This window comes from Paroedura picta, chromosome 10, assembly GCF_049243985.1.
Source record: "Paroedura picta isolate Pp20150507F chromosome 10, Ppicta_v3.0, whole genome shotgun sequence".
Taxonomy (NCBI): Eukaryota; Metazoa; Chordata; class Lepidosauria; order Squamata; family Gekkonidae; genus Paroedura; species Paroedura picta.
In genome coordinates, this window is record NC_135378.1 from 36,205,887 (window position 1) to 36,232,450 (window position 26,564).

Sequence of the window (26,564 nt, forward strand, 5' to 3'; positions counted from 1 at the left end):
CATGGACAGTCCAAAGTAGAATGGACAGTCCTGTAGGTGGAAGATGATGGGCAGGATCATATTTTGGAATGTCAAAGCTACCCTACAAACAGAAAGCCAGTAAGGTGAGAGAAGAAAGGTGAGCACTTTTCCAGCTTTCTATTCATATAGGCTGCCCCCCTGCGAACAGCCACCTGTTTCCCCTCCACTGCCTCAGAATGCCAGAAGTTCATAGGCTCGATCACATTGGAAACCTCTCCCGGCAAGCGAAGAAGGAGACGCCATCCAGCCCCACGAAGAGCGCGAGAAAGCATTCGGGGAGTGCGCCCGCCCAGCCCCCCGCGCCCCCCGGGGGAAGCCCGCGGGGCCAAAGCCACTTGCCTGGGCGCCGAGGCGGCCTCTTCCTGGGGGTCGGCGTCGGGCGCGCCCTCCTCGCCGATGTCGGGCAAGGTGAAGAAGAGCGGCTGCTTCCCCGCCCAAGCGCCGGGCTCGCGGGGCAAAGGCGGCGCGGGGGAGCGCGGAGAGTTGTGGGCGGCGGGCTTGGCCCCAGCGCCGGGCACCGTCCGCGTGGCGCCGGTGCCAGACGAGCCCCCTGCGGGCGCCAAGGCAGCGGCGCGGCCGGCCAGCGGCGGGCACGGCGAGGGAGGCAGGGGCAGCGGCGGGGGTGGGGGCGGCGGCGGCTTGGGCGGCGAGGCGCCGGCGGGCGAGAAGGGGGGCGAGGAGGCCGAGGCGGGGGGCTTGAAGAGCTTGGCGAAGGCGCTGCCCAGGTCCAGCACGGCCACTTTCATGGTGCCGTCGAGAGGCTGCCCGCTCGCCCAGCGCCTTCTCCCCGCCGCGGCGCAGCGAGAGTGCGCTCGGGTGGCCCGGGCCTGCCTTGCAGGTGCCCGGCGCAGAGCAGAGGGAGGAGGCGGCGGCCGTTGCTAAGCTAAACAAAAACGGAGCCAGGCGCACGCATTGGTGGGCACTTAGCAGCGGCGGCGGCGCCAGCTGCCGGGGCCGTTGGGAAGGAGGCAGGGCCGAGGCGTGCGCCTTGGGACGCCGGGTAACGAGGCTTCCCTGGAAGCGGAGGGTCGGCGCTGGGCTCTCTTGCCTGACCGGAGTGGGGGCAGCTTCCCACATGGCACTGTAAACAAACGCGCGCCCAGCCCAGCCCCGGCCCCTTGGAGGGGGAAGCACAAGACCTGCTGCAGAGTTGAAGGAGCCAGCAGGCCGGAGGTCTCAGAAAGAGCCCATGGGGGGCTGAAGGTTCTTGGGGGCACTATTTCAGACTGCTGGTGACTGAAAGAGTCTGCAGAAATCCTCCTCCCCAAATACTGTGGAGGACTATTGCTCTAGCCTTGCTTCTCTGGCTGATTTGCTAGTCACCACCACCACCAAAACCACCTTTAATGGCATAAAGAATAACTACACAAGGACAAAGAAAAAAATATTCCAGAGAATCATAAAAGTGTTAAACATTTTAAAAATAAAAAGCTTGGCAGATAAAGGGTGCTACAGCAGAGTAGATTTCAGGGTCCTTATTCTCAAGAAGAAAATGTCTCAACCTCATGTTATTAGGTGCAAAGTCGTGTCTGACCCATAGCGACCCCATGGACAATGATCCTCCAGGCCTTCCTGTCCTCTACCATTCCCTGGAGTCCATTTAAGTTTGCACCTACTGCTTCAGTGACTCCATCCAGCCACCTCATTCTCTGTCATCCCCTTCTTCTTTTGCCCTCAATTGCTCCCAGCATTAGGCTCTTCTCCAACCTCTTATCAGAATGAAAAGGTGTCCGCAGTAGTGGGGTCAGGTATAACTCTGGTTCCAAAGAATGATGACTCGATTGAGTTGACAGGAGCAGAGTCCTATGGCACAGGAAGGATTGTTGAACCTTCGCCTCGTCCAGGTTTGCTAAAAAGGTTTAATCGTGCTTGAACACCTGAGCATTTGATTATTTAATGTATGAAAATATGCAGGAAGAGACCTGTAGACAGGAGGAATGTAATAAGTTAATGGTGAGTGTGCTTTGGAGCCCCATCTGAAAATGCTGGAAAGTCAGTGTCATAGATACGCTGTTCGATGCTATGAAATGCTGAATTTTAATCGAAATCCAGTTTGGTTCAAAACTTTTTCAATTTTCATGTACTAAGAGGAATGGAATTGATCTGCTAACACGCAAAATGTCAAACTATTTGCATGTGCCCTGAAATGCAGTCAAAACCAGTATTTACTGATAGCAAGACATGCTTGTGTGGCTAATCGAGGGAGCCCTGCCTCAAGAGATAGGACCAAGTCCCGTCTCTTCTAGGGCTTCAGTTGATCTTATCAAGGGACTCCAAAAAGGTATTGAAGAAATGAGGCCTGGATTGGCTCCAACCTGTTGATGCAATTTGGACCCAAATAGGCATGCCATAACATAACATAGGTAGAAGTGTCATTCAGAACAGCTGAATAGCTGCTAGAATGTATTATCCATCTTTTGTAAAGAAAAATCTGGTTACAGCACCAGTTTTGCATCTGAGGTGTTGATGGCCTGGTTTAGGTGGAATGACCACTTGAGAGAGTGATGAATGGTGATCCCTAGGAAGCAAAAATGAAGAGAAGATGATTCAGGCCAACCTTGCTATGAGATAACAGAGCCAAGACATATCCTTGCTTTACTTGCTTTATTAGATCTTAATGGGGTCAGTTGACCTACTGTGTTAAATCTAATTTGGTAAGAGATGTTGGAATAAAGTTTGTTAAAAATAATAGGCAAGCTTCCTTGATGTGTAGGTCTTCACCTGCAGCTTGAAGTGGTTGAGTCCATAAATAAATTTTATCACCTCATTTGCTTGCATGAAACTAGGCTTCAGTTGCTCTCGTGTAAGTGTGCAGAGGATAACAGCTTTTAAAAATGCAACAATGGAAAGTTTTGGGGGCCAAGTTTTGTACGACGTGAAAAATATCATCATGAACAAGCTGACTACCATGGGTGCACAGAATTGCAAAAGGCACACCTCTGCCCCATAATGTGTGAAGAAGCCCTGTAGTTTATTTCAATATGGAAAATAAAACAGAATAGATCGAAGAGGTGGAGGAGTGGCACTGTATGTGAGAAAAGGGCTTACCTGTCAGGAAATTCTAGTGAAGGAGAGTATATCTCCAGTGGAAAGCATCTGGGTGAAAATAAGCGGGGGGGGGGGGAAACAGTGTGGTGGTTGGTGTCTGCTACTGACTACCTGACCAACGAGAGGATGTGGATGCTGCACTTTGTGAGCAGCTTGGGAAAATATCCAAGCAGCAGGACCTTGTAATCATGGGCAACTTCAATTTCCCAGATGTGTGCTGGGAAACACTCAGCAGAGCGTGCTCAATCATGCAACTTTCTGACCTGCCTGGCTGACAATTTCATTTATCAAATGGTAGATGAACCCACAAGAGGTTCAGCCATACTGACCAACAGGCAAGAGTTGGTGGATGGGGTGAAGGAGGTGGGGACACCAAATTGGGAGGACTGACAAATACTCCAGAAGATAGAGACAGAGTTCAACGAGATCTGAACACAATGGAAAAATGGGCAGATGAGAACAAGATGCAATTTAATAAAGATAAGTGTAAAGTTCTGCATCTGGGTCAGAAAAATGAAAAGCATGCCTACCGGATGGGGGATACGCTTCTAGGTAACACTGTGTGTGAACGAGACCTTGCGGTACTTGTGGATTGTAAACTAAACATGAGCAGGCAGTGTGATGCAGCAAATGCCATTTTGGGCTGTATCAAGAGGGGCATCACATCAAAATCACAAAATGTCATAGTCCCATTGTATACGGCACTGGTCAGACCACACCTGGAGTACTGTGTGCAAGCTAACTAATCATAGTTCAACCTGTTGTGTGTATTCTTTAAACAGCCTTGTAATGTTTTCAAACACTTTATTTGCAGTCATTTAGACTGGTGTAGTAAATGCTCTGGTGCCATAGTAAAATTAGTATATTAGTTAATTGGTTGAATGAATTTAAAACTAAGAATCATAAAATCATAAGTAAACAATTTATATAAAACTAGCAAAAAAGCCTGTCTTATTTAAAAATACAATGGGCACAAGCCTTCCCTTCTCCCCACTCCACCCCGGGCAGTCCCACTGAGGCCTACTTATCTGATCTTTTTAACTGGAGATGCCGAGGATCAAATCTGGGACCTTCTGCATGTCGAGCAGATGTTCTACTGCCAAACTAAAGCCCTTCCTGGCCATGACACATGAACATGAATAATTACCAGTTACGCCCCCCCCTGAAGCCTCCTCATCTTTCATGGCTTAAGCTAGATGGGAGAATTTGTCACTTGGACTGAAAAGATCCGAAAGGTGAGATGAGAACATCACAATGAACATAATCCAATTACTGTAATTAAGGAATCATCACACCATACTTCATCTGTAAATAACATCCTTTGTTTTCACTTTTGTAAACTCCCATTTAGCCTACATTTTCACACATGTAAAATTGCTTGTGTATATTTATTTTCTTCCTAATTTTTTATACTTACCAAAAATCCAATCGATATTTTAAAAATCAAGCTTTGTATATAATTACAGCTAAGAGTTATATTTCACAAGCAGCATGAAACTCTGGAGTACAATGGTTTGCATATATGCACAGATTGGGCCAACACTGGGAAATGGCATCCTCCGGCACCAACCAAACCCATCCCTACTGTAAATGCTGGATTGAGTTCTCATTCCCCAAAGTGTCTGGTTGTGGTAGAGAAAACAGAACCTAAGATAATCTTACGTTGTTGCTTCTTCCAGCTTTTGCTCTTGCTCCTCCCAAAGATTCCCTCAAAACTGCAAGCCGTCTTAAGAAATCTCCCACTTTCTAGTAGGAGAAACAGTGGAGGGGTGGAGCTGCTCTCAAATTGATCCTTTAAATATTGTGTGCCCACAGGAAGGATTTGCAGTGGGGAGGGCAGGGGCAAGGACCCTCATGGTGTATCTACAACAGCCTCCTTTGTAGCTAGAAACTTTAAACAATACCATGAACCCCAGGAACATGAAACCACCTTTCCTTCACAGTAATGAGTCATGTGAGAAACTAAAGGATTTATTGTAGCAGTTGTGTAAACCGGTGGTTGTAGTCCATTAGACGCCTTAAGTATATATATATATCAGATAACGTGAGTTCATGAATACTTAAGTCACAATACAACAGCACTATTTACAGTCATTTTGACTGAACGGCTGTCCCCCGTATTCTAGCACGGGCGAGGTGGTGAGCAAGAAGCTCATGGTCGACCACATCAAACACTGCAACACAAGCAGTGCTGATCCGCCTTGGTCCAACTTGCACCGAAATCGGCCATCAGGGTGACCAAATCAGGACTTTCTGAGAGCCAAAAAGTCCCTCTATGACAGTGATTCTCAACCTTCCTAATGTTGTGACCTTTTAATACAGTTCCTCATGTTGTGGTGACCCCCAATCATAAAATTATCCAAGTGTTCTTTCACAGAAATTATACTAAAACTGACCAATGTTGTGAAGATCCATTGTTCATGATTGTATATAATTTTTTTCTGGGGGGTTTCAGTTCAGTTCTGCCTCTTGTCCCACCATGCCGATCTCGCTCTTTTCCGCTGGTCCAGACAGACGAACCCTCTATCTCGATCTACCCCACAAGGCTGTTGTGTGGATGGCACCCCCTTCCCCGGGCCCAGCTGCTTGCCCTGCTGTGACCCCTGTGAAAGGGTCATTCGACCCCCAGGTTGAGAATCCCTGCTCTATGACATCTTCCTCCAATTATGTTGTCAATTAGCCACAAGATGGGTCAAGAAAATGGTGATCGGGGAAGGGTTGAATACTCATTCCCTGAGCATCATTTCTCCAATCATATTAGCTGCTTCTTGTGGCTGCTTTAGTAGTAAAAATACACATGCATACACATACACTGAAAAAAGATTTCATAACTATATAATAGTTATATGTTTATTTGCATTATTTAAAAAATGTATAACTGAGCTTTTCTCCCAACAAACTGGCACTCAAGAACAATAATGAAAACAGTATCAGAAACAGTCCTAATAGCAACAAAACTGAAACCACCATCAATAAAAAGCTTTCAAATTCAAGACACCCAATAAAGCAATAACCTGGAGGAGCCAAAGTCTCCAAAAGTAAAAGTTCAGAAGATATACAGACGTCCTGATTTCCTTCAGAAGACTATTTCGGTAACATTGGAGCAGCCTCAGAAAAACCTCACAAGCAGAAAACAGCAGAATGTACCCTTACATCCATCAAAATGAATAAAAAGCATTGTACCGAGTGATGTTTGCATACAGGAACATACCAGAAGGGACCTCTCATGTATGTGGGCCATAGCAAATTTGGCCCAGTTAAGTCATTCACTGGTTTTTGTTTGGATGGCATAGTAAGAAAATTCTTGGGAGATGGTTGTAATTTTTCTCTCTATTAAAATCATAATTTTGAATATGTGCTCATAATTCATATTTTGAATTAATAATGTTGAATAGCTGTTGAAATGAAAAATCCAAAATTGTTCAACACAGCCTTAAAAAAACCCACTTTAAAATGTTTACAGTATTCGACTGCTAGATTTAAGTGCCAATTTTAATTGCTGGTAAAATGCATTGATTCGTTCATTCTGTGCTGGCCACTCCAAGATGCAGCGAGACTTGAACATGGCTCTTCGTAAATAAAGAGCACTATTCAGTTTATAATCAGGAATGTCATGTTGAAAAATCAATATGATAGAATCTCGACTTTGTTCAATAGCTTGCTGTATGGCATGATGCACCTTGAACCTATAAACGAAAGGAGTGCAATGGCTTTAGTACACTCAGGGTTATACCTGCATTCATAAAGGAGGTTAAAAAAACAACATGTTTTAAATCCCCATATGATTATTGATGATAGATTGATATTTTTTATGTTGTGAGATGTCCTGGTCAGTCTTTTGCGGAAAGGAGACAAGGAAAGTAACAAATAATAATAATACAGTCCTGTCCTTGTTGTTTGCATTATTCTATGCTCCATTTATAATGATTAACTAAACAACAGAAGACAGCGAATATTTAACAAACTAAAAATCACCATGTACAAGAAGCGATTAGCATATTCACCTGCTAATCAAGATTCAAAAAAGCTTAAAGTATCAATGTCAATATGAACACTGTTATTTGGAATTTTTATGATGCATACAAATATGACGAATATATATGCATTGTCACCGTTACTAAATATTGACATAGATACTGTAAGCATTTTTTAAAATCTAGATTAATAGGTGAATATGCTCTTATATATGGTGGTTTTTTTGTTTCCCTTTAAAGTGATGGCACTATGTGAGCCCACCCATCAGCTACGGACCAGCCAACACTGGCTTCTGAGATTGCGTCTTTCCACCAAATTAAGTAATAGTGTTTTCAACAGTGGCCTTGACCCCATGGAATTTTCTTTCAGATGAGGTTAGAAGATACATTTCTTATTTGATTACTGCTTAAGTGAATAATCTTACAAGATAAGGTATATAACATTGTGCTGACTCTGTTGTATTATAATGTATTGATTACGGTATATTGATTACTATGTAATGAAATATTTTAAAATGCAATATCAAATCTAAGAGCAAAGTAAAGGTAAAGGTAAAGGTATCCCCTGTGCAAGCACCGAGTCATGTCTGACCCTTGGGTGACTCCCTCTAGCGTTTTCATGGCAGATTCAATATGGGGTGGCTTGCCAGTGCCTTCCCCAGTCATTACCGTTTACCCCCCAGCAGCAAGCTGGGTACTCATTTTACCGACCTTGGAAGGATGGAAGGCTGAGTCAACCTTGAGCCGGCTGCTGGGATTGAACTCCCAGCCTTATAGGCAAAGCTTTCAGACAGCTGCCTTACTACTCTGTGCCACAAGAGCAAAGTAACTTAACTCAAATAATTTAACACTGATCTTGCAAGGATAATTCTAACAATGCAAATCTGGTCAATGCATAGACAATTTGGAATTAAGGTTGGTACAGTACAACTTGTTCTTGCTCACAGTAAACCAAAATTCACATAGACATGTAAGTTATAATTCAGTATTTATAATGGAGCAGGGAGTCACAGATTCTGCTTAAAGAAACTAAAATAATAGAATTTGAAATCCCTGTTTATATTATTCATTTTTCCTGCTAACTCCAAGTATTTGATATGACATATTTAAGAACACAAGTGGAAAACAAATATTAATTTCTAATTTTAAACTACTCTGGCTCAAAATTAAAGGGGACGGTTCTTATGTTGAACTACACAGAAATCAATTGGGATCAAAATTATATTATCCTTAACACGCCCGCAGCGCCATGGGCGCCGCAGACTAAATAAAGTGCTAAGCGCTTAGTGGGAGGAGTTAGGGCGGGCTTAGTCCATGATGAGGAAGGGGTCTGATTGGCCCCTTCCTCCGGACAGACCATCGGCCGGGCCAATCGGCAGGTGCAAAGCACCTGCCGATTTGCCCGGCCGGTTCCCGCCCTTCCGACAAGGAAGCAACTGCGAGCCGTGCAGAGTGCGGCTCACAGTTGCTCCCTTGCCGGCGGCCTGACACGTTGGGAGGCGCTAAGCGCCTCCCGATGCGTCAGGCCGCTGACCCAGGGAGCTCCCGGCAGTCGCGTGGACATAGCGTTTGCTCCCTGGCCGCCGCCCTCCAGCTTCAGAACGCCGACATCGCCGGGCCCGCAGGAGGAGCCACAATCGGCAGCGCTGGCCCCAACATCAGCGGCGGTGAGATCGCCGCGCCCACCGGAGGAGCCGCGATTGCCACCCACGGCCCCGCGAACAGCGCTGCCACCAGACCCGCGATCGCCCACAGCGGCGCCCGCCCACCCTGCCCGCGCACACACCTGCAGAGATTTTGCACCCTGAGGTAGGCTGCAGCGCGAGCGGGGGGCCAGGACTAACACCTAGCGCCCGCTGTATTTATACTACAGCAGGCCTGATTACTAGTCCATTATGTTTTGTAAGCTGGCAGATTCTCCAAAACAGTAGCATAATTACTAAGTACATAAAATAAACAGCCTATTGTGCTCGATGACCTCAGGAGGGTTCCTTTAGTTCATATAACTTTGGATTAGTTATTCTAATACCAATATAACTTGTTCTTTGTTAACAAAGTAAGGCAGGATTTCTTAACCAGTGCTTTCTGAAACCCTAGAGTTTCTTGATGGCCCTGGGTTTCCTGAATGGATGGGAGTTAATTATTGTTTAATATATTTCTTAGATCCATTAAACATTTATTGGGTGATAGGACTATACGTAGTCATATTGACACCCCCCCCCCCCAATGGCCAGTGACAGTCCTGGAGGGAGTGGGAAAGGGAGGAGCCCCAGTTCGGTGTTTACACAGCTATGCTTCCCAACCCTATCCCCACCACTTCTGTGCTTTCTCAAAACCTGAAAAATGTTTTAGGGGTTTCTCAATGGTAAAAAAAAGTGGAGAAAGGCTGAATAAGTTGACTAACAGCACAATCCTAAACAGAGTAACCCTCATCAAAGTCCACTGAAGTCAATGCAGTTAAAAATGGTGTAACCCTATTTAGGCGTTCACAGTAGTGTTACATATTAGCACCATTTTAAACTGCAAAAATTGTACTCTATAACTGAATTAGCTTCCCTCAGAGAATCCTGGGAGCTGCAGTGTTGTTTCATGAGAGTCTGAACATTCCTCATTTGCAGTGGCTAGCTAGCAGTCCAATCCTGAGGGCCCCTTGACTGGGAAACTAGAAAGTAACCAGCTTTGTAGGTTGCAACTAGTTTTAAATGCGTACATGCCCTACAAAATACAAACAGAAACCCATTCATTCTATTTTTCTCTTACCTTTTGCACCAGGGATCTTTTAAAAGATGATTGGTGATGACAAATATAATTTTTCTGCTCCTGTTGATACTATCAACGATGGCTTCAAATTCAGATATTCCGGCTTCAAAGTCTCGTTCCTCTAAGCAAAACCTAACGACAGGTTCATTGTTTCCATTGTGTTTTTCTAGAGGAATGAAGTTCTTGTATACCCAGTTTGTATCCCTTTTTGCATGGATGATATAGGCATCATAATCAAACTGCTGCTGTGGTCTGTCTATTTCTTTAAATCCTAGCACTCTGTTTACAGACACACTCCAGAGAAATTTTATTTTCCATCCGAGAAAGTGGATGAGTAGGACCACAAAAATGAGAAGCAGTATGACAGTTGTGCTCACAATGAAGAACAATTTAAATGGGGCATTATCACACGGTGAGGTGTCAAAGTGTGCCACCACATTACCATGATATTTAGGGGGGGTATTACATTGATACTGATTTAAACCTGGGATGTAAGTTTTGCTCACATTGAGCCAGTTAACAAACCAGGCTATACTCTCACAAGTGCAGTCAAAAGGATTAGACCTCATGTCTAATTCTTTCAAGTTTGCAAAAACTATACCAAACACTTCTGCTTCAACAGCTGTAATAAGGTTCTTTGGGAGAAACAGTGAAGTCAGAGATGCCAGATCATTAAATACTGGCTCAGGGAACAAGTTCAAAATATTGGACCCCAAATTTAAGCTTCTTAATTTAGATAACCCATGGAAAACATTTCCTGGAATCTCATCAAAGCCATTAGATTCCAAATCAAGCACAACTAGGTTCTGAAGGCCTTTTAAGAAGAGCACAGGACCACCTGGGTTGGCATGCTTCCAAAGCCGATCCAGATTATTATGCTGCATATCCAAAATTTCAAGTTGGTGGAGTCCATCAAACAGATCATCTCTCATATTAGCAATATTATTGTTGGCAAGATCCAGGACTGTCAAATTCTGTAATGTGTGGAATGGTGAGGGAGAGATATTAATGTTGCTGCAACCTACGCTTCTAAGCCTCAGCTTCCTGAGGCTTGGGACAAATGCAAATGAATCACTTGTCAAACTTAGGAGATGGTTGTAGGAAAGATAAATAGTCTCAATGCTATTAAGACCTTGAAATTCTTGGCCTGTGAGTTCTTGGCTAATTTCATTTATTCCTAAATCTAGAGTTTTTAATTCTCCCAGCCAAGAGAATGCCCCAGCTTGAATGTTAGTGATTTTAGTTCTTGTTAGGTTTAGAAAGTGCAAAGGAGAATCAGCAAGAGATGAAAATGTTTGGTTTGTAATAGTTCTTTTTATTGTTCCCAAGGTGATAACGCACTTGCTTAAACTCAAGTTTTTCAAATTTTCTAAACCTATAAATGTTTTAGGAGTAATCTCTGGAAATGTATTATCATCCATAATAAGGGACTCTAAATATTTTAGCGATTGAAAAGCAAAATCATCAATTTTTTTGTTAATAGAGTTTCTCAAATTCAGATTTTTGACATTGTTCAGTCCATATAAGGAATGAGAAAACAGATGTGCAATCTTATTGTTCTCTAGATTTAAAGTCTGTAAATTTTTGAACCAGACAAAAGAACCATTTTCAATCACTGACAAAGAATTATTAGATAAGTCTAAAATAGTGAGATTTGTTCTCTGCATTCCTTTGAAGGTCAAGTTGGAAATATGGGAAAGTTGTACTTGGCTCAGTGAGAGATTCTGGATGCTTGTATCGGATAATTCTAAACAAAGTTTCTCTGTTCCAGTAGGCCCCAGCTGAACTTTGTTCAATTTAAGACCAAATAGATTTCCAATAATATGGAAACAGTCTTGGTGAAACTGGAAAGATTAAAAAAAGCCAGATAAATATATGAACATACAAATCTTCCTTAAAGTGAACCAAACAACCGGTCTATCTAGTCTGACTGGGCAGTAGTGCCTCAGGTCTGACCTGAGACCTGAAGTGATTTTGACTGGTGATTCTGTCATGTGACATCTTCTGCATGCAAAACATCTGCTCTGGCACTCTTCCAAACAAAGACCCCAAGGATAGAATGAGATATGAAAGGAAGCCCAAAGGCTTGTTTAGAAATTATGATATCACTAGTTAAAAATCAAACTTCTAAAAAGGTGGTATTAGAGAGAATATAAAAGAAATTGTCATTTCCCTCCTAGGAAACGAAAATATCCCCACCCAGGAATCTATATACTGTGAGCGGGTCTTATACCTAGTGTTTAGTTTGGTACTTGCTTATAAGTAGCATCTGATTAAGCAATTAAAGTCACTAGGACTACTTTTCAGGTCACAGTAATAAACGTACAATACTTCAGCAAGGGGGAAAATGAAGATTTACATATAATATTAACTTACTAAAGTACGCCCACTTAATATGCCGGTATATCAGAATCTCCTGTATTGAAACACTGGCCTTCCTGAAATATGTGAAAATCCATATCATCCCATATCACCCCATACCTATACTATCCCTTAACGAAAAATTATACCCATTCATCAAGCATTTTTATACCATCAATCATACAAAGGAGGTTGTGGCTGTATGAATATTTTTGAGTACACAATATTAAATTAGCAACAGACAATTAGATGAATCTAAAATTACTCAAGTCAATATTATGGTTATTCTTTACTTTTAGGACCATAACCCAGCCATTTAGTTTTTTACCTCTGTTAAAGGATTTGATGACAAGTCCAGAATTCGTAACGATGAGTTACTAAGGAAAAAAAAGTCTTCTTTCTTTAACTCAGCAATTGTATTCTGAGACAACACAAGCTCCTGAAGGTTCTCTAATTGTTGCTGGGTTCCTAATTTAGTAGAGGTCAGACCATTATGAGAAATATCCAATGATTTCAAATTCTGAGGAGACAAAGAAAACTTAAGTTCATCAATAAATTCTATATCTTTGAAACATCAGCAACAATAGAATGACACTAGTAGCTACCACAGCACAGTAGCTACCACAGCAGTTACAAGATTATTTCAGATTGCAGCATGTCTGATAAGACATCACAATGCATTTAGTTTCTAAAGACTTCTGAAGAAAAAGTAATCATTTGATGTTTGTATTAGGGAAAGATGGAACTCTCTACAGCAGTTTTAACTACCAGTACTATATCTTTGTTACAATAATATAATTTATTCTTCAGAGGGAACTCTGGGGATTGTAGTTTGGGTGAATAGGAACATAGATCTCTAGAACAGAATCCTCAGGACCAAACTGAATAAAATGCAAAGAGATCTATGATCAAATCTGACTGAACTGGGAAACAATGATAACACCAGATACTCATTTGGATTGAGTCCACAGCACCGTGTGTGTGTGTGTGTGTGTGTGTATGTGTGTGTGAGAGAGAGAGGGAGAGAGGGAAATAACACCTCTGTGCTATAAATCCTTGAGCTGAAATTTATTCATGGCTAAAAACATAAGACTCTCCTTCAAATGATGGATTTTCCAGAGTTTAATCTATTTGATTCTCATTGAATCATAGAGTTGGAAGGGATACCCAGGGTCATCTAGTCCAAATCCCCTGCACAATGCATAAAATTCACAACTACTTGCCCAACACAGTGACCTCAATTCCATGCCCAAGTGATTCCTCCTCCCCGCTAAGAAAACCAGAATCCCTAGTCAGTCTCATCTGAAGGAAATTTGCTTTCCAACCCCAAAGTGTCAGTTGGCATTTCCCTGGGCATGCAAGAAAGGGCCACAAAATCAGCATTTGTGAGGTGACTATCTAGCATCTGCTTAAAAACTTCCAAGGAAAGACCCACCACCTCCCAAGGTAGCTTTGTTCAACTGAGGAATCGCTCTGTCAGGAACTTCTTCTCAGCCTCTCACCAAATAACAGTTCCAAACTGGGAGAGGGAGAATCATGACACTTAAAATTGTGTTCATAATTCAGACCAGTGATTCCAAATATGGTGCCTGGGGGTGTCATTGTGTCTCCCATTATATTTCCTGGTGCTCACTTGCTTCTTGAGTCTTGGGCATAAAATCCTACGGAAAGACAGAAGTTTTGGGTTGCTCCCATGAGCTAACTTGCAAAACACTGACCTTATCCCAGATAGGCACATCTCAGGCAAGTTCCAGTAGCTTGACCATAGATGTAAGGGATCGTTTGTTTCTGGATATGGAAACTCCACTCTCTGTGGCTGGATAGGGGATTCCCTCCCCTTAGTTTGGAGAACTGAAACCAAACATCATCTTTTCCCCAAGACAAAGAACCAATCTCTTTTTCCTCTTTTTTCCTCAGAGCCTAAGAGACCTTCATGTTTGCAAGATGCACCCTTTAGGAAGCACCTGACTCCATTGTAGGGGGATGATTGACTGTCTGTTTTATTTATGACTCATGTAAAACATTTCCATACTACCTTTCTTCCCAAATAGGGTCCCCCGAGGTGGCAAACAACAAAACACTAAAACATTTCAACATCTAAAAATGTAAAACAGCATGTAAAATGAGGTACATATAAAATGTTTGACCAATCCAGTAAAAGCACAGAAGCATACATAACACAATCAGGGTGAAGGGCTAGTAAACAGTGCTGGAGGTGGCCAAACAAAGCAACCTTCACCTGTTGGTGGAAGACAATGATCAAGGAAAACAGATGGGACACTGCTTGGCACCATGACTAAGAAGGGCCTTTCTTAGGTTGTCTCCTGTCTAGCCTCAGCTGACCAGGGCCCTCAAAAGCATGGACTCTGAGGGTTACCTAGTCAGGTAGGTTCATATGGCAGAAGGCAGCCCTTCAAGTATGTTGACCCCATCCTACACAGGGCTTTAAACACCTCAAATTGAGCCCAGAAACAAATTGGAAGCCATTGTAGATGGAACAGGACTGGAGTGACATGGTCCTTACAACCTAGTCCAGTCAGCATCCTGGTGGCAAAATTCTGTACCAACTGTAGCTTCTAAACAATCTCTAAGAGCAGACCCACATAGAGCCCATTGTATGGCAGAAATTGTATAGGGTCACTCACTACCCTTCCTCAACATCCCAAAAGAGCCTATGGGCTCAACAAGGCTGGACTGTCCATATCGAGGTGGTTTCAGCCACAAATGAATACAGCCTCTACTTGAGAACCTGGGAAGCTACTGGCAGTCTGGATAACCACATGGATATTGCTTCATACACTCTCCCTGGTGAAAGGAACGATGAAAACCACACCTTACCTTTAGAGCTTTGAAATAATCCTTTTTAATTGCTATGATGTTGAATCCCAAGTTAAGCTCCCTCAGACTGGTACAGTAAGTAAAGACATTGTCAGAAAGGGTATGCAGCTGGTTGTGCTGAAGGTTCAGACCTTTCAAAAAAGGCAAGTATCGGCACAGCTCCGGCTGCAGTTTAGAGATGGAGTTGAATCCTGCATCCAAGTAGACAAGCTGGTTGTACTTTGTAAGGTTTGCAGATGGCAATGTTCTCAACTGGTTATGAGAAATATCCAAGGCGGTAATGTTTGTTGGAAGATCAGAGGGGACTTCTATTAACTTTAAGTGGCTACAGTCCGCCTTCCCGTTTCTTATTTTACAAGCATTCCCAGAGGATCCACAGTGGACAGAAAAAGGCAGAAGGATGAAAGGTAAATACAACTGGAAAATAAAATGTGGCCTCATTTTCCTGGAAGAAGGGTAAATATTCAAAATTAACATTTGCTTTTCTAAAATATCTGGGGTCAACATTTTCCAGCCATGGGCTCTAGACCCCCCAGGATACCATCTGATCCTGATCTGCTAACACCCTAGCTCCTCCCTGTCCCACCTACAGAGACAAACTCTGATCCATCCCTTAATTCCTCTTCTCCCTGAAGATGAGAAGAAAAATCAAAAAGCTGATTGCTATTACAGCTTTCCAGTTATCCCTGGAACCTCTTGGGTAACCTCCCTCGGTCATTCTGACATTTCCCTTCCAGTCTTTCTAATCTATAGAAAAGGATGGAGCGGGGGACTGAGGCTCCTATGTGAGAAAAGAACAAACGGGAACTAGATGATGAATGAGTTATTTTGGTGTTTCTTGTAGCCTGTTGGTTAGCATGAAGGAAAGGAGAAGGGGGGCATTTAGAGAGGCAGTCACTGATCTTTCTGGCAGATTGCCTTGGCTAGTTGTCACAGCCACCTACTGCCTCTTCATCTGTTCTCCCAAGCGGTCAGAATGTTGGAATAGGTTTGGGAGATTTGGGTATGAATCTTTACTCTGCCTTGGAATCTTGCTTGGTGACCTTGGGCTAGTCACTCTCTCTCAGCCTGACCTACTTCACAGGTTTGTTAGGAAGATAAAACAGAGGAGAAAACATTCATGTAAGCCATTTTCGGTCCTCACTAGAGAATAAAGTAAGGTACAAATACCTAAGAGAGCCAGCTTGGTGTAGTGGTTAAGTGGCGGTTTCTAATCTGGAGAGCTGGGTTTGATTCCTCACTCTGATAAGGCTGTTCTGACTGAACTAACATCAGGGCTCTCTCAGCCCCACCTACCTCAGAAGGTGTCTGTTGTGTTGTGAGAACCAGTTTGGCGTAGTGGTTAGGACTGTGGACTTCTAATCTGGCATGCCAGGTTTGATTCTGCACTCCCCCACATGCAGCCAGCTGGGTGACCTTGGGTTCGCCACAGCACTGATAAAAAACTGTTCTGACTGAGCAGTGATATCAGGGCTCTCTCAACCTCACCTACCCCACAGGATGTCTTTTGTAGGGAGAGGAAAGGGAAGGCGACTGTAAGCCGCTTTGAGCCTCGTTTGGGTAGAGAAAAGTGGCATATAAGAACCAACTCTTCTTCTTGTGGGGAGGGAGGGAAGGTGATTGTAAGCCACTTTGAGACTCCTTCTGGTAGAGAAAAGTGGGGTATAAAAACTAACTCTTCTTCATCTAAATACATAAGGTAACCCACAGACAAACCCAATCCAACTAAGATTACTAAGGAGAGCTGGAGAAGCAAGAAGTCTACATATGGTTTAATAGAAAGCCTTGCATGGGTTGGGCCCTACCTAACGACTCTTCGTTACCTAACATTACAGAAGTTGTGTGTGTGGGAGGGGGGTCCTCATCCTGTGTCAGATGTAACACAATCACAAGTTGTAGCTATCCTCAATTCCTGTGGTACCCAATTAGAAGCAGGACCATAGTGCATACGGAATAGGGGTGTCAACCCTCCTCCTTGCACCGCACTCCCAACCTAAAACCACCCCCCTCTTCTATGCCCTTCCAAAATATTTAATTTTTCAGTACCATCCTAATAACTAGTGCATTAGGCTTGGGCTTTCAGGTTAGTAAACTGGTGCTCTAGTGAAGCAACACTGAATTAACTGGATGTTTAAAAAGATGGCTGGAAGTCATTGCTTTTAGAGCCAGTCATGATGTGTAGATTATACATGCAGCAAAGCACATAATGAAGAAAGCCTGGGGCTTGTATTTGCATAGAACCTTTCATGCAGACCTTGATCATAAGACATTTCCAAATCTTGTTGTGGCTTCATAAACATTACTACCAGGAGGCCCAAGTTCATAGTCAAGGTATATATACAAGTCCAGAGTTTACTCCCATTGTTTCATTTTTATAAAGGGACTAGATCTGTAGTTTTCATGTCTGTAAAAAGAAATGTATTTATGGCAGACCTGTAGATGTAATACGAGTTGTCTTATCTTAGGGCTTAGTCTAGGAAATAATATTCTTTCAGGAGTGTGCTGGGTTTGTTTGTTTCTTACAAATTAAGCAACACAAATGATTGAAGCAATACACATTTTTTGTTCTGAAAAATTAACACAGTACATGTTGGGGTGGATCCAAATCCTGCCATTCCCTTCTCCCACAGAAGCCCAAAAATGGCCCCTGAAATCCTGTTACTGAGGGTATCCTTTTCCCCAGGAGCGGGAGGCATTTCAGGCCCCCACAGGAAGGGGGGGACCTAGAATACATTCTGCAGTCTCTAAGTTGGTACTGGACTCTTGGTTTCTTATGCTGCTACAAACCAACCCATCTGGAACATTCACAAAACTTTGCTTTCTGGTTATGTGGAATTTGCCACAGGCTACTGGGCACATATTTACAAGCTTGAAAGAAACTTTAATAGGAAGTAATTCCAGGGGAAGTGCCACATCAGACCTGGGCTAAGCTGATCTCAGATTTTGGAAGCTAAGAAGGGCCAGCCTGGGTTCATATTTGATGGGAGACCAGCAAAGAAGTCCTGCCCTCTTTGCAGAGGGAGGCAGTGGCAAACCACCTCTGAATATCTCTGGCCTTGAAAAGCCTAGGGCGTCGCCAGAAGTCAGCTTTGACCTGGTGGCCCTTTCCACCACTCCCAGCCATGTCTAGGGGTGCCAGTCCCCAGGTGGGAGCTGGGGATTCCCTGTGGCACAGCCTATCTCTAGGTGACACAGATCAGGTCCCCTGGAGAAAATGGCTGCTTTGGAGGGAGGCCTCCATATCATTCTCCACTGAGGTCCCTCCCTGCCCCAAATCCACAACTAAAGTTTCCAGGTATTTCCCAACCCAGAGCTGGCAAATCTAGAAGAAGGACCTGGGATGGAGGGGGAGGCAGATTGGGGTGTTCTAAATTAGGATAAAATGGAGCCAATACATTGTAGAAAACTAAAGACAAAGCTGTCCCTGGATGTTTGTCTTAAAGTTAGTTTGGCAGTCTGAGAAAGCATTTGCATTATTGATATAATCCAATACAGATTGGAATGGAAGAGTAAGGTTTAACAGGATGTTTCACTGGGCGGGCTGGGTCCAGTTGCAAAACACATGTGCAAGCATTACAACACGCCATCTGGCCAGGTTTATGTCTGTTGGTTTTCATCATCCTTTATTTTTTAATGCTTAAGCGTAATTTTTGTACAACCCTACAGGGAAGTCTTTGTTCTTAATTAAGAAAAAGAAATAGCATTCCCATTCTAAGTACGCTGGCTAGTTACTAGATATCAACTCGACTCCCTACATCAGAGAAACTAAAACAATGCACGCACATGTTCGTGAGGCGTCCTTCAATAAACCTGTTGAGCACATTTCTTACCCAGCGGGAGCCAAACGGCAGGGCAGGGGCGGAGGAATAAGAAGCCCCCGCACGCTCCGCTCCTGCCGCTTTAATACAGCTTAGTTTTATTTGCTTCACAGCGTCAAGTTCAAAATATATGCCACTTTTGCACTGTGCCTTGAAGGCAAAGCCTTTCGTTTCATTTCAGCGCAAGGCTAAAGATAAATCTGGCATAATTTAGTGGCTTGCGGGAAGACAGAAGGCGAGTAGCACGCATTTCCCCCAAGAAGAAAGGGTTGTTCAGGTTACACTTACGCTCAAGGCTTTCCCGCGGCACCGTTCCGCTCTCTGATCAAGGGGCCGCAGAGGCTGCGAAACGCATTCCTGCTGCCGGAGTCGCCGGTGTTTGTTTGTTTTTTTGAGGGGGGGGGGAGCGGGGGTTGGTGCAAACTTTCTGCGAACAGCCAAGGCCTGGACTCTCTGGCTCACGCGGAACACTTCGAGGAGACAGTGGGAGGGAGCAAAGGGCTGGGCAGGGCATTGGCACGAACAGCAGGAAGGGTTCGAGTAACCCAACAGCATTCCGCCTTCCAACCAAAGAGAGTGACTTTCTCGTCTCCGGGGAGGTGGATTTCTTTCAAATACCGCTTGATTGTACTCTGTCAGAATTGCACCTGGAGAAACAGCACAGAGGGCTTTTGTTTTTGTTAGCTCATGTATAAGGAAGGACAAAAATCTCGAATTTTAGACAACCTCTCAGGAGAATGTTATACCGAAATACTTTTGCCTCATTGTATCCATGCTGGAATGGTTAATCTAACTGGCCTAAGGCTAGCAGCCAGCCTTGAACAGCACAAGTCTGATCCATTTGCAGCAAAGGAAAGGAACGGCAGCTGCCTGACTCCATTTTGAAAAGTGGAGCTTCCTTATCTGCCACTATCTGAATAGCCACATCAGTTAAAGCTTTGGAATAATTCATAAATCGTGATGGACTTATCGTTAGAGCCTGCTGTGGAGGTGGGTCACTGGTTTGCCCTAAGGCTGGAGAGACGCCAGGGGCAGGGTGTTTTCAAAAACCTTTCATGTGCGGGACAGCCAAACAGGGAACAACACAGACTTTACAGTGGCAGGAATCCAAACCAACAACAACCCAGGCCCAACTAGCATATTTCAGAAGACACACCCATGCATGTGAAGAGAGGGAGGTCCAGGTGGGGCTTAAGTCTCTCTCTCAAAGAGAGAGGTTCCATAAACTAAACTCACAGCCAGGCCAGAAGAAGGCACATCCAGGACCTGGGGATTATAGAATCATAGAATCATAGAGTTGGAAGGGGCCATACAGGCCATCTAGTCCAACCCCCTGCTCAACGCAGGATCAGCCCAAAGCATCCTAAAGCATCCAAGAAAAGTGTGTATCCAACCTTTGCTTGAAGGCTGCCAGTGAGGGGGAGTTCACCACCTCCTTAGGCAGCCTATTCCACTGCTGAACTACTCTGACTGTGAAAAAGATTTCCCTGATATCTAGCCTATATCATTGTACTTGTAGCTTAAACTTGATGCTGATGGCTTTGTTGTCAAAAGACATGAGAGCTAGTTGGAGTGGAGGCAGGCAGAGTAGACAGCTGCTACACAGTGGGGGGGGGCACAGTGTTATTTGGAGGGAAGCTGAGAATGGACTGGCCTGGGAAGGTGCAGCTGGCCCAAGGGCTGAGAGCTGTCCAAAGGCTGATGAGGGGGGAGCCAGGGCCAGAAGCGAGACATAAGACATGGGAAAAGCCCCAAAGCCTGGAGGCTCCCATGGAAGCAGAGAGGCCACAGGGCCTTGGGCACAAGGACAGATGCTCCTCTGGTGGTGACATGGCCAGGGTAAAAGATTCCTTGGAGGCAGAAGGCACAGAGGAGCATTGCGAGGGAAGGAGGTTAGGGAAAATGGCAGCAGAACATGTTGATTTTCACACCCTGGGGAATAAGAGGATTCTCAGGGATTCTGACTGTGGTTCATCATCTGCCAGGTACCCAGTCTGTGATCACAGGCAAATGTTACATATGTCTTAATTAAGAGTGTAGGACTAGGATCTGGGAGACCAGGTCTGAAAAACTACTCTGCCATGGACGGATGACCTTGCTGGATGACCTTGGACCAGTCACATACTCTCAGCATAGTCTACTTCACAGGGTTGCTGTGAAGTTAAAATGGAGGACAGAACAATAATAAAATCCACTATTTCTCCCCATTGAAGCAAAAGGTATGGTATATATTAATATTAATAAATAAATAATAGAGCTCATTGAGCAAACACTATTCTTTAAAATATATTTCCACTTGTTTTCCCGGGAGGAAAGTCACACCAGTGGCAAGTTTGTAAAAAAATGTATTCCTGCCCAAATTAATAATGTTCAATGGTGAGTTGGGTAATGGCCATGCAGTCCTAGTAAGCTATTAATACAAACGTGGAATAAGGTCTTTCATTTCCTTTTCTTATAGATGTGGCTTTAGAACAGAAAGTTTCGGGCTTAGCATGTGAGGAAGTAGGTCTCCACAAAGATGTATTTGGCTAGGATACGGTCTGCATTTTTCACTGTCTAGTCATGCCTATATTTTATTTAGTAGCTGTGTTGTTGTTTTTAATGTTAAATAAAGACAAGATGGAGATAGAATAGCAGCACACAGAACTTCTCCCTGGCTCTCTAATCGTTTTATGGCTGTTTCCTGTTACATTATTGTTTAATTGCTGACTCCCGAAGAGGGATACAGAGATAAGCGATAACATCCCTGAATGACTCAGAGGCAAACAAAGCTTCCTAGGGGTCATTTGTAAAACCATAAATTAGTTTAAACCAGCAGGAGTGGCTGAAGAAGCATTTCCTCATGAAGAACAAGGACCTGAAAAGAAATGATGTTGATCAGACCCTGACACACAAGGGAGAGAAAAACCTGATCAGCACAAAACAGCTGTTATTTAATGACTGCTACTAACTCAGGAAACCCAGAAATTTAAATTCCATCAACCTTCCAAGGCTTTAGGAGGATTCTCCCCTTTGAGGGAAAGAGATATGCTCTTGACTGGTACTAGTCAGGCTCAAATTAATCTATCTTAGGAAACAGAGATGCTGAATTGAGTGATGGGGATAATTGTGAAGCAAACTCAGACATGGAAGAAGCGATCCAAGAGAGAGCTGAGGAAGATGACTGTTCCCCTGAAAACATCTGGGGGAAACAATCAGGCCTCTTGCAGTGATTTCAAGCACAACCCTTGCACTTTGTCACTGACCAAGGCCGTTAATGGTAAACGCAGCTATTTCAATCTTTGGACCTCTAACAATATCTAAGGAAACAGACACCTTTAGGAAAGCTCTTGAGACATTTTGCAATTTGTATCCGGTTATATATTACAATTTTAAATTCAAAAACTAAGTCTTTCAGGATAGGCTGATTCAATCTTTGCTCACAAATCAAGTAACAAGTTTGTTCAAGGACCTTTTACAGATTAGAAAGCAGAAAATGGAGATACTGAATCAGTGACAAAGTGCAAAGGCAGCGGGAACATTTGCAGTTCCACAGGGCCTGCTAGACAGAGCTCTTGCACCAAGCATTCAGTTGAGGCCGGGTCACGGAAGATCTGGCCCCTCCTCCAGTGCTTCCTGGCACTGTGGTGTCTGATGACTGCCTTCTTACACCTTCCTGGGTGCAGATGGCATTGTTGTAAGCTTGGTCTAGGGGGTTATTTAGAATTGGAGTTGGGGTGACTAGGGATGATTGAAGGGGTTTCTTTAAAGGCTAAATTTGTTTTCTGGGGTTTATTGTATTTTACATTTGTTGTAAACCACTGCAGGCTGGCTGTTCTGGATGCGGTGGCATAGAAGTTGAACTAATAAATAATAAAATAAATCCATCAGATAAGGCTGGAAATAGTAATAGAAATAATTATAAAACTAGAAAGTCCTTTGAATTCATGGGGAAACACCTACCTTGTTTAAAGAACCCAGTGAGCATAATAGTCAACCCCCAAATTCTGGTACGTACCTTGGGATAATTTTTTTTCTGCGCAATTTAATGACTTGAAATCATTACTTACAACTACTTGCACCCCAGCTGAACTCAGATCACTAATTATGGAAGAAAGGATCAGGATCTCAGAGAAGCATCTAATATAGCTAATCTGGCAATGTGTTCAGAGTGGATTGATCTAGAATCCTCCATTCAGTTGATTTGACATTTCCAAGGCCATGCATGAAGAGCCAATAAGAACAAAGGATGAACCTCAAGCTAACATTTCTAGAAGATTCAACATCCTCAGAAGGGCAATCATCTTTCTGCAATGATAAGGCTGAAGAGCCTTATGATCAGCACAAACAGCAACTTAATGACCTGCAAGATCAGCACACAGAAGATCTCATTACTGTTGAATGATTATCACAATTCCCTGACAACTGTGGGATTAGACTTTTCACTTGGAATATTGTGGGATGATCTGCCAAGGCCAAGAATATTGTCTTCATTATCTACATCACGGGTAGTCAACCTGTGGTCCTCCAGATGTTCATTGACTACAATACCCATGAGTCCCTGCCAGCAAACGCAGGGGCTAATGGGAATTGTAGTTCATGGCCATCTGGAGGACCACGGAAAAATTTGATATTCTCCTTCTTCAAGAGACCTGGGTTCAAGAGGTTCGAAGACTTGATGGCTTTACTTCCAATCATCTCAAAGCAGTTTCAGGTGTTTCAAAGATTCCTGAAATTTATAATCTCTGTTACTAAAAACATGTTTCTTATGTCAAACTCCAGGCTATAGTCTTCTCTAACCAGAGGAGAAAGGTGGGCATCATTTTGCATAGTAATTAATAAATACTTTAAAGAACCCGTCTATAAATAGGTTACAGAAGAAGAATACAATGCAGTTATTCCTGGAGCAACTTCAAATAGAAATAACTTGTAACTGTGGTCTTTGGGTAGACATCTGTAGCACCTTAAAATGGTTGTTAAATTTGTTGAACAAAACTATCTAAGCAGATTCTTCCTTTCATAACCAGCTGGACAACTTATCTGAAAGAAACATACATGTTGAGAAGAAAATGAATAGCTGACATTAAGGTTACCAGATGTCCTCTTTTTAGAGGATATGTGCTCTTTTTTTGGTGTCCTCTTTTGCCTTTCTTCCTTAAAAATGATGGAGGATATGAATATCCCTAGTTAGTAGCAATCTTAAATAGTAGGGATATTTAAAATGAGACTTGTAATATTGTTCACTTGTTTGAAGTAATCAATCGAGAAATATGTCTTTTTTTTTTTTTGCTTTTTAACCCTAGCTGACATTCTAGTGACTATCATTTGTTCTAGAAGGAGGTTAGTACATGCCACAGTGTTTTGTGAATAATGACTTATAACTCTCATTGCATATTACACAACGGTTGACTGGAAAACATGGATGATTTGGGCATGATTCCAGTGCCTACCTGCCCACCTTCCTCTAATTTCAGTTCCTAGTGATGGTTCTGTGTACACTTCACTCCTGGTATCAAGTGGTGTTTCTGACTGGTAAATAGTAGAGAAGACTTTGTAGTTTGTTAACATTATTAACTCCATTAACGGATGCCTGTCTTGCTTGCTTCCTTGGAGCTCTTTTGCCTGACAACTGTACCATCCCCTTAGTGTCTGTTGGAATGTTCCTTCCCAGCAGCCTCTTAGAAGAACTGTCCAACCCACTCTTGCATCAATGAATATGTGTAATCTCTTGTTAAACAGGAGAAGAACATTTCACTGAAATTTTAAACTCTGGGATGAGAAATTCTTGGAGATTTGAGAGAGGGTGGTATTATAAAATGGGAGGGAATTCATCAGGGTATCATGCCATAATACATAAGGGTGCATCATTGCCTCTGACAGCTTGAATATATGTAAACATGTAATGATGTAATACATTTTAAGTGGCAGCATGCGGTAGTGGTTAGGAGCGGTGGCTTGTAATCTGGCAGGCCAGGTTTGATTCCCTGCTCTTCCACATGCAGCCAGCTGGGTGACCTTGGGCTCATCACACCCCTGATAGTGCTGTTCTCACAAAGCAGTCCTGCCAGGGTTCTCTCAGCCTCACCTACCTCACAGGGTGTCTGTTGCGGGGAAGGGAAGGCAATTGTAAGCCACTTTGAGACTCCTTCTGGTAGAGAAAAGTGGGGTATAAAAACCAACACCTCTTCTAAACAGATCTCTAAAGGTCTCTGGACCATACTGCCATCTAGTGTTTTTCAAAGTGTGATACAAGTTTTTACATAGGGTTGACAATTACCATACACATAAAATTCTTTCATATTTGTATCTCAATTGAGGCCTTTTAACAAAGAAAGAGATGTATGCATGCCATAAATGCATGGCCTCAACTTGGGAGCTATTGTGTCTGATCTGAACAGCGACTAGATTGTCCTTGAGCACAGATAGAATAGAGTGAATTGAGTGGATGCAGAAGAGGCGCATGACCTTCAGATAGATATACCTGGCTTCTCACTTAAACACATACATGGACTTCTCATGCAAACACATACCTGGAATTCTCTGGCTAGAATACTGTTTCACAGTATACTGTCCTCTCTGATGAGTCTTACTCAAATTGAAAGTGTCCTGTGATGAGAAATGTGGTCTTTAAGCAGCAGCTGGACAGTTACTTATCCAGGATGCTTTAGGCTGATCCTGCATTGAGCAGGGGGTTGGACAAGATGGCTTGTAGCATTTTATTATTATTATAAGATAGGGTGTGGGAGGTTTGAGTCATTGTACAGTCCTAACCAGCGTACACAAAGGCTACATCCATATAATTATTGTATATTGCTCTATGATTGTGGAAGAGCAATCATCTACAACTTGATTTTCTTCTACAGACACAACAATCCAGTGGCAAATGTGTGTTATGCAGCAACAATGGGACAATATGTTTGCAGTCCCAGAACATTCATGCAAGCACAACCTCCGTTCTAAACAAATTTTCAGGTACAGAATGCTATCTTAGTTCCCCTTAAATCCCTTGGGCTACATCCAGTCAAATGTCTGGTGTCATATTTCATTGCATTTCATCTCCATGTAGTTCCTAACAACCCTCCCTACAAATCCTCTGTTCCTACAAAAGATTTGCAGCTGAGTATTCTAATCCATAACCACTAGATGGCAACCATAACATTGCATAAGATTTAGCATCAGGATAAAACTCTTAACAAACTGAAGCAATATAAGCTTTAGTCAATTCGAGAACACTCCACAATTCAGACTGATTGAATGGAATCTTGCCACTAATTGCATCAGATGAAGGGGCTTATTCTAACAAAGTGCTTCAATACAACTAGCTCTCAATTTATACAAATTGCAACCAATGGGGGAGAGGGGGAGGCAACCAAACAGTCACAATTCCCACACTAGACCTTTTCTATATTAACCCTATTTTGTCAACAGCTGGGGGTGGTCCTCATGTAAAGGTAAAGGTATCCCCTGTGCAAGCACCAGGTCATGTCTGACCCTTGGGGTGACGCCCTCTAGCGTTTTCATGGCAGACTCAATACGGGGTGGTTTGCCAGTGCCTTCCCCAGTCATGACCGTTTACCCCCCAGCAAGCTGGGTACTCATTTTACTGACCTCGGAAGGATGGAAGGCTGAGTCAACCTTGAGCCGGCTGCTGGGATTGAACTCCCAGCCTCATGGGCAAAGCTTTCAGACGGCTGCCTTACCACTCTGCGCCACAAGAGGCTCTCATGTACTCCAGTACTATATTGAGTTGGTTTTGTTTTAAATT

The 26,564-nt window shown here is 43.3% G+C and overlaps 2 protein-coding genes across 4 annotated transcripts in view; both read right to left on the bottom strand.

Annotated features, from left to right (window-relative positions):
* FAM149A (family with sequence similarity 149 member A) overlaps window positions 1–854 on the bottom strand; it is a 41,148-nt gene extending 40,294 nt beyond the window's left edge. Inside the window, exon 1 of one of the 2 annotated variants that reach the window (XM_077302162.1) lies at window positions 361–854. In XM_077302162.1, coding sequence (XP_077158277.1) covers window positions 361–767 — 407 coding nt within the window. In that variant the 5' untranslated portion in view covers window positions 768–854. The remainder of the gene's footprint in view (window positions 1–360) is intronic. The other variant, XM_077302161.1, reaches the window with a different exon arrangement.
* Window positions 855–5,887: 5,033 nt separating this feature from the next.
* On the bottom strand, window positions 5,888–19,255 carry TLR3 (toll like receptor 3). Of its 2 annotated transcripts, XM_077302166.1 has the most exons (6): window positions 19,109–19,250; window positions 17,257–17,406; window positions 15,003–15,447; window positions 12,493–12,684; window positions 9,804–11,647; window positions 5,888–6,755 (listed from the first exon to the last, which is right to left on the bottom strand). In XM_077302166.1, the coding sequence occupies exons 3-6, from the start codon at window positions 15,441–15,443 to the stop codon at window positions 6,527–6,529; spliced, it is 2,706 nt and encodes a 901-aa protein (XP_077158281.1). In that variant the 5' UTR covers window positions 15,444–15,447; window positions 17,257–17,406; window positions 19,109–19,250; the 3' UTR covers window positions 5,888–6,526. The 2 variants fall into 2 exon arrangements, with proteins under 2 accessions (XP_077158281.1, XP_077158279.1); XM_077302164.1 differs by lacking the exon at window positions 17,257–17,406 and having other exon boundaries at window positions 19,109–19,255.
* Between the last annotated feature and the right edge of the window lie 7,309 nt (window positions 19,256–26,564).